An 8318-nucleotide genomic window follows, 5' to 3' on the forward strand; every position below is an offset into this window, starting at 1 on the left:
TGGATGTGCAGGATAGGGGCCAGGTGGGTCTCCTACTGGAGACAGATGATGGGTTGACGACCGACTGGTCCGTGGTCAAAGGGGTCTACAACCGCTTCAACAAACGGCGAGAGTGGGGCAACGAGAAGTCGTCGGCGACAGGACCCACCCCGGCAAGGAAGTTCGACGAGTCTTCGTCGGCACGAAGGGAGGAAACCCGGGATTGGCTTGAAACTGGCCCAACGTCGAACGGAGCAGTCAAGGGCCCATCCTACAGAGCGGCTCTTGAGGAGCTGACACAAATGGTGCGCGACCTGCAGATCGCGTAGACCCGGAGAGACAGTGGAGGACACCCACGCGACCGAAGGCCACCAGCTGGACAACGGTGTATGTGGTGCGACGCGGTCGGGCATGGCCGACGAGACTGCGTGGAGTTTGTCGAAGCCCTTAGGGGAAATCTGGTGTACCTATGGAACGGACAGGTGCACATTGGTGATACTCGGAGAGAGGTGGAGACGAATTTTAGGCATGGAGGGATGAGGCGGCTAATGGAAGAAGCGGAGGCGCGCCATGTCGAGGTCGTCCATTATTCAGCATTGGCCGGGATCCGGGTAGGAGGTGATAAAGACCGGAAAACGAAGGACTTTGGCTTTTGGCCCTCGGTGCTAGAAGGCCTCTCCGGTGCACAACTGAAGAGGGAGGAAGCGAAACGCAATCGGAAAACGAAGGACTCAGGCTTCTGGCCCACGGTGCTAGAAGGCCTCTCCGGTGCATGACTGAAGAGGAAGGAAGCGAGTCCATAGAGCGACGGGTCCGGGAGGTCATTGGATGGGACGATCCGGTTGAGGAGAAGACTGGTCTCGTGGAAGCTGCATGCCAGAACTATGAGGTTCTGATAGAAGACAAGCACGTGGGAAAGGCCGAAGGCGCCAGGCCGTCACAGCGGTGTCGAGGAAATCCTCATGGATGCGTAGAAGTCGGGCAGGACCACGGGGGTCTCGAACCAAGGAATCAGGAAAACGAGGAGGGAGGAGTTTGGGGACCGCGTAGGTCTTGAGACCACGGGATAGCGGGTAAGTCTAGCGAACGAGAGAGAGCAAGAGAATCACGCGTAGACACAGACATGAACAAAGACACTGAGAACGGAGTATGTTAGGTAGAAAGAGTTCTATTAAAACCCAGGTGCACGGTGTCGCATTGTTACGCGCGTGCATGGGGAACAAGGTGGGACCACCGGGGTCTTGGACCGAGAAATAGCTGAGAAGGAGGAGAGCGGAAAGGCAACGGACTTTCTTGCACACACACAAACACGGGTGCACGTAGGAATCACAGTCCAACAACACGGCAAAATGAGACAACTTGAAGTCCGAGTATATGAACACGTATGTATATTAATATATGTATATATATCGAGACGGTTACAACTAATAGGCCGGCAAGGCGTACACCGACGCCTGTTCACTCACACACACAGAAGAGCGAGATGGGGACTCTGTCGGAAGCACACAGGCATTCCACGGAGCAGAGTCGGCCTCCCGAAAACCTGCGCAAAACTGGCTATGGAGAGTGGTAGAGGAGAAGGGCTCAATCCCAGTCCGGCAGCATTTCCCTCTCTAACGCGCAATCCCTTTCCCATTCCTCTCCCTCTCTTTTATAGCCCAAGGAGGGAGGCCGTTATCATCTGTTACATCATATTAATTCTCTGTCCTTTCGAACAGAGATACACCTTGATTCACTCCCTATTGAGTGCATGCTACCGAGGATTTCCTCTCAACCGACTTGTACCTACCTACTTACTATACAACGAAAAGTGTGCTCGCGTGTAAGGGCCGGTTTACACACGCTAAACTCGGTTTCAGCCTAGGGACGGTTTTCTTCACGACATCTGCCCCCACCTAAACACACGTCCACCGATATGCGCCAAAATCGGCTCTTGCTGGAGAAAACCGGTCCATGCTTTACTCCTCGTCTTCCGGTTCGTCATCCGCCTCGGACCGCCCATCGCCGTCGTGCATGCTTCCCAGGTTCGGCACGCACTCGTTTCGTTTCTTAAACGCTTTGACCCTCTTCCCCTCTACCGGTATTGCCATCCTCGTACCGTCGAGCTCCGCAAGATGGTAGGTCTCGTTGTTGTTGGCGCTTGACCATGGTTGTTAGGTACGTTAGGTACGGTACTGATACCATACGTATTTAACGTATTAATACGGGTATAGTACCTCCCAATTTTAAAATACGTTAAATATGTTTTTTAGTATGTTAAATACCTATAAAATACATAAAATACGTATAGTACGTTAAATACGTTAAATACTTCTAGAATTTGAAATTTATTTACTTTCTTAAAAAATATTTGTAATATTGTAATATTGTAACCGTGTATATGCAATGTAACGAAGCATTCCATGTCTGTAGTTGCATCTTAAAAGTACTAAAGGGCAAATCGAGCAAATATGAGAATCAAAAGGATACAAATCAACAAATCAAATAGATATTTGTTAGGTAAAAAAAAACCCAAACTTGTTGGGCATTTACAACAACAGCCAAGGCCACGAAGCAAAAATTGTATATCCCTCACATGATTGAGGGAATTCACATGATGAGTCATGACAAGCTAAAATTCTACAAAAAAAATCGTACTTTTGACAAAAACAACACTTTGACAAGAAGTGCAACATACCTATTGAAGAAAAGACCACATCTTTTGATTTGGAAAAAACCTTCAGAACACATAACATCAAATATTTGAGATACACTTACATTGCATTTTGTCAAAGAAATAGAATGCATTGTAGGAACAAAATTTAGAAAAAAACCTTAACAACACATAACATCAGATATTTGACTTCTAAGAACACATAACTTGAACTATGTCCAAGACTCCAATGTACCAAAATGGGCTTAGATCAAAGAAAAGTAACATATGGCTATTGAGCTTAGTAATAATGTATAGAAATCAGAAATATTAGTCATTAGATCTCGTCCTCATCACAATCACCATCTTCATCATCAGATTCAGTGTTAGTTGATGACATCAACATAGGTTCTTCGTCAGTAAGATCATCATAATTTGTATGAATTGCTTCTTCTATTCCATTGACATTATCTTGATCATTTGGTGGTAAAGAAGCAAATGTACTTGATCTTGTTATTCTCCTATTACAAGAAGACCGCTCATCATCTCTTCTTGGCCTCTGCCTCCGTATTCGATCAATAGGGACTCCATCTCTTGATGTTGTTGTATGTGATCTTGTCATGCTCCTTGTCGTTCTTCTCATGCTCATTGTTTCTTGAAAATAAGTTTCATAGAATTCTCTATCCATATCATTCTCGTGGCTAATAGATGGAATATCAGGAGTCTTAGAGACATCTATCTCATTTGGATTCACCTGCAAACAAGATTATAAAAGCTTAACGAAATTTGAGGAATGTAAATTATAAGAAGTGAATAAAACAATACCTGCATTGGAGATGCATTCACAGTCTCAAACTTGCGAACTAGCCTTAAGTTCTCTCGCACATATACCAATCGTTCAAGTTGTGCTACCTTTAGTCTGTTTCTATTTTTTGTATGTGCGAGAGCATGTGCATTCCAATTCCTTTTTGTTGCCCCAGAAGAGCAATCCTAATAGAAAACAAAATATGAAATAAAAGGTAGTACACAAAAGTGCCGTATTTTAGAACTTAACTATAAAATTGATCATTTTTTCAAAACTTGACACTTACTTGGGATAATATGCGGACATCTAATGCTTGGAGCTTTGGAGTTCTTCCACCAAAATTTTCCCACCATGTGACTGGCATCATCATAGATATCTCTTCACGTGCTAATGCATAGCTAAATGTCCCTGTACCATTTCGATATTCATGCAATTCACGAAATAAGATATCACATTGAAGTGTCGAGTACAATTTTTCTGTATAGCTCATCCATGCATCCATTAACTCGGGGTTAATAAATGTAGCCTCCTCTCTCCACATCGGATGCAGCAAATGAGCTACAAGGTGGATCGGCCTCTTGAACCATTTCCATCGTATGTCAAATAACTTCAAAACATCTTCGTACCTAAAAGGGTATTAGTAATTACAAAATGATCTGATCTTAAAACATGAGAAAACATTTGGAGGTTTAATGCTAGGAAACCATAAAAAATTAAAATAAATATGAAATTTACTTGGATCTGTGGGGGATGTTTTCTTCCACTCCTTTTGCTAAAACATCTTTGCTTCTTCGCATAAACTCATATAACAAACCAATAGTGGATCCCTCCCTATCAGTAAGTCGTAAAACACTATACAATGGTGCCATTAGGGTCAAAAAAACTTGAAACGAGGACTCAGTTGTAGGATCAAGGATGTAGTTCTTTACATTCATGGCATCTGGCTTATTGCAATCTGACCAAGACCTCCACATGTCACTCACCACTGTTTGCTCAAGAGGATACCAAACTTTGAGCAAACGTTGTATGACAAGGTACATCACACCAAACCTTGTCTTAGAAGGTCTCAAGATGGCGAGGTTATTGTGAGCAGAAATTTTTTTCCTAGCATTCCTCTTCTTGCAAAAAAAACGTACGATATTATTTGCTTTCAACATAATACTTTTCATCCAAGGCAGCTGACCAATGTCCTCCAAAAGTAGATCCAAAGAATGGGTTGCACATGGAGTCCAAACAATATTAGGGAACTCTGATTCTAGCAAAGACCCCATGCGGACACAACTAGATGCATTGTCTGAAATGACTTGGACCACATTTTCCTTACCAACTTCTCTAATTGCCTCTGAAATTCTTTCAGCTAACCAAGAGCTATCAACTGTTGGTGTTGTATTAGCATGACTACAATCAATGGACTTAAGGAAGATTGTCCCATAACAAGATGATACGAGGACATTTACAAGTTGCCTATGAGAAACATCAACCCATCCATCTGTTAATATAGAACAACCATACTTGGGCCATAATCCTTTTACCCTTTCTAACTTTGCTTGCAAGGATATAACCTCATTTTTCAAGCCTTTCGTCCTCATGTAATTATATGTGACTCCATTATGTTTCTCTCCAATTGTAGAGAAAGCTTCTAACATGTTCCACCAACATGGTGTTTTTAATAGATTAAATGACAAAATTTGCTTCAATGATACATCTCACCTCCATAACGTTTGCATGTTGTTTCCTTTGCATTTGTAACACATGTCCTTTACGCAACGGTTGTTGTTTCACTATAATTGCTGGTGGATATGGTTGGCGACTACCACCACCCATACATGACATGCTTTGACTTTCATCAACAAAGGTAGACGAGCATGAGGTAGAAACACCTAAAAGAAAAAAAAATTCAAGATAAATAATTTACAATTATTTAAACATTAGTAATCAAGACACCTATTGTAGGCTTGTGTCTATACCTTGTTCAGGCATGTTGAATGAGTTGATCTCTGCTACTATATCTTCTTCTTCGCCAATTGCTTGGCTTCCACGTAAGGTCAATCAACATTTCCTTGGGGACATTGGTACATTTCGTTACTCCATGGCTAGGTTTTCCAATTAAATGAGCAATCATTCGTGTTGCTGACCCATGCATATGTTTGTTGCAAAATTTACAGTTCCAACTCCTATTTCCTGTTTGACTTCTTACGACATTGAGGCAACATGTATCCCAATATTTGTTCTTAATGGGCGGCATTTTCCTTCTTTACGACATTGAGGAGCAAGATTATATGAATGCATTAAAGCAAATCGAAGAACTAAAAACTTTGAATAGATCAACCTTCAGGGAGGATGAGGATTATACTACTTTAAATAAGCAACTACAGGATACTCAAGAGTATCTTTTATTCATAGAAAGCAAATACAAGAAAATGTTACAATTAAGGACATGTATAAAAACAGAAAATTCAACTCTTTTGGAAGCTAAAAAAGAAAGCAAAAATTACCATAACTTAACTAAAGAGCCTTAATGCTTAACGTAATAACGACATGCATAAAAGCAAAAAATTCAACAAGTTTGGAAGCCAAAAGGGAAGTAGAATTTGGTCAAGAAATCCATCTTGAAGATGTACAGAAAGGGTTCGATGAAGATCTATTTATTCATAGTGCTTTGCTAGATATGTATGTCAAATGTGGATATATAGTGGAAGTGCAAAATGTTTTCAACCGAATGTCCAATCGAGATGTGGTATTATGGACAACATTGATTGCATGATATGCTGAGCATGGACCCGTTGAGGATGCACTGAAAAGCTTTGAAAAGATACAAGATGAGGGGATACTTATTACTACCAAACACTTTCACCTTTTCTTGTGTCTTAAAGGAATGCTCTCATTGGAGGGTTTGTTGAGTATAGAACTACTGAGAAAGCATTAGATTCTTTCGATAAAATGCAAGTTGATGGAATCTTTCCGGATGCATATACATTGCCCATGTCCTAAAAGTGTGCGGTTTATTAGGGCCTACAGATAAAGGACAATCCATGTATATGGAGGCTGTATTGAAAGGGTTCTAGCAAGTGCACATTTATTCATACCCATCACATTCAAAAGCAGACAACCAAAACCATGATATTCCAAAAAATGAGTAGTTGTTAACAAAAATAAATATGCATTGCAAATGATAAAAAATGGGACATCATTAAAAAAGGACCAAGCACTTTTCCCATGACACGAAATTGAGATCTTCAATGTTTCTGGAAACCAATGTCATTTATAGTAACATGGAAAGTAAATTAGAATGATCAATTTCTGAAATGAATTCAAATGGGATACAACCACTAAAATCAATAAGCAAAGGATTAACTAATGCTACAAATTGTGAAAGATTTTGAACACATTGTCTACATGTATACATACATGTTTGAGTTTCAACACATGGTTCCTATAATATTTGATCTCAACACTTGCAAAGAGGAGAGTTTTATTGCATGACGTCAATTACAATTGTCTACCAATTTGTTACTTGTATAGATGCATTATTGTGGAATAGATAGATTGCTGGACACAAGCATACGTAAACTAGATCAACTAAAAATTAAATCTCCCTTGTCATTTGGTATTATCATACAACTTGACATTGGAATACAACAAAATGGGAGGTATACTTAATCATAAAAAATAAAAGAAAGAAACATATTCACTAACCTGATTTTATTTTCTTCTTCTTCTTCTTCTTCTTCTTCTTCTTCTTCTTCTTCTTGTGCTTCTTCTTTTTCTTCTTCTTCTAGTGCTTCTTCTTCTTCTTCTTCTTCTTCTTCTTCTTCTTCTTCTTCTTCTTCTGCTTTTTCTGCTTCTTCTTCTTCTTCTAGTGCTTCTTCTTCTTCTTCTTCTTCTGCTTTTTCTGTTTCTTCTTCTTCTTCTTCTTCTTCTTCTTCTTCTTCTTCTTCTTCTTCTTCTTCTTCCTCTTCTTCTTCTAAGTCTATTCTATCCGTCTTTCTTCCTTCCTTCTATTTTACTAAAGTTGTTCTTTTCTTTTGCTTTCTTTAGGGTTTTACTCACATTTTCTATAAATACGTACTATACGTATTTTTTTAAAGGTACATTAAATACCGTATTAGACGAATGTATATGACATTTGAATGAACAACTTTGACGTATGGTACGTACTATACAAATAAGAAGGTATTATACGTATTGATATGTTAAATACGCGTACGTAAACAACGTTGCGCCTGAGACCACGTAAGGCCCGAACCACCTCCTTGCAAACTTCCGTGTTGCCCTGTGCTGGTTGTCGAGGCTGCTGTCATACACTAGGACCCACTCGCCTTCCTCGATTTTCTTCGGTCGCAGTCGGTGAGTCTGGTCAAACCGCCCTTTGTTCTTCAACCTTGCCAACCGAAGCTTCTCCGCGGCTCCTTCCACGTCCTCCGGCCTTCGCTCGAGCTGTCGAATCCATGCCGCTAGCAGCTCCTCCCGACTCATCTCATCTCTCCAGTCCACCGTGGCCCATGAGGAAATGGTTCGCTCCGTTGGCATGATCGGCTTTTGTCCGTACATCGTAATTCGGTCCGCCCACAAGGCATAAGGTACCAGTCGCGGCTAGTTCCCGAGTTGGCCTTCACACGCCCGTACTAGCACTTTGACGATCGGCTCGTGTCCGCGCTCCACCTTCCTGTTAGCCTCTAGATTGTACGATGTGGTGAGCGAGAGTTTGACCCCTAGTCGGTCAAACAGCTCTTCAACCTCTTGCGCATCCAACTCTCCGCGGTCAACCACGATCTTTCCTACGCTCCCATACCGACATATCACGTCCTCGATCAGAAACCGGCACACAGCCGTGGTCGATTTGTTCTGCAGCGCTCGGCCTTCAACCTGGTTCGTCAGATCCTCCCGAGCCAGCACCAGATA

The 8318-nt window shown here is 41.5% G+C and overlaps 2 protein-coding genes across 2 annotated transcripts; both read right to left on the reverse strand.

Annotated features, from left to right (window-relative positions):
• Positions 1-2948: 2948 nt before the first annotated feature.
• On the reverse strand, positions 2949-7191 carry LOC147857355 (uncharacterized; the record flags this gene model as incomplete). Its single annotated transcript, XM_087328157.1, has 5 exons — positions 2949-3365; positions 3437-3601; positions 3703-3741; positions 5866-5888; positions 7113-7191. Coding segments are annotated over 5 exons (723 nt in total), but the record flags the coding sequence as incomplete, so codon positions are not given.
• LOC147857356 (uncharacterized) lies at positions 4148-5062 on the reverse strand. The gene has a single exon (XM_087328534.1). The coding sequence runs from the start codon at positions 5060-5062 to the stop codon at positions 4148-4150; it is 915 nt and encodes a 304-aa protein (XP_087184660.1).
• Positions 7192-8318: the final 1127 nt, after the last annotated feature.

The sequence above is a fragment of the Azolla caroliniana genome, unplaced genomic scaffold, assembly GCF_043228905.1.
Source record: "Azolla caroliniana isolate FFs.n. ecotype wild unplaced genomic scaffold, voAzoCaro1.0.p SCAF_12, whole genome shotgun sequence".
Lineage (NCBI taxonomy): Eukaryota > Viridiplantae > Streptophyta > Polypodiopsida > Salviniales > Salviniaceae > Azolla > Azolla caroliniana.

Coding starts and splice junctions, on each gene's coding strand:
- LOC147857356 (XM_087328534.1), bottom strand. CDS start 5,062: ATGTTAGAAGCTTTCTCTACAATTGGAGAGAAACATAATGGAGTCACA.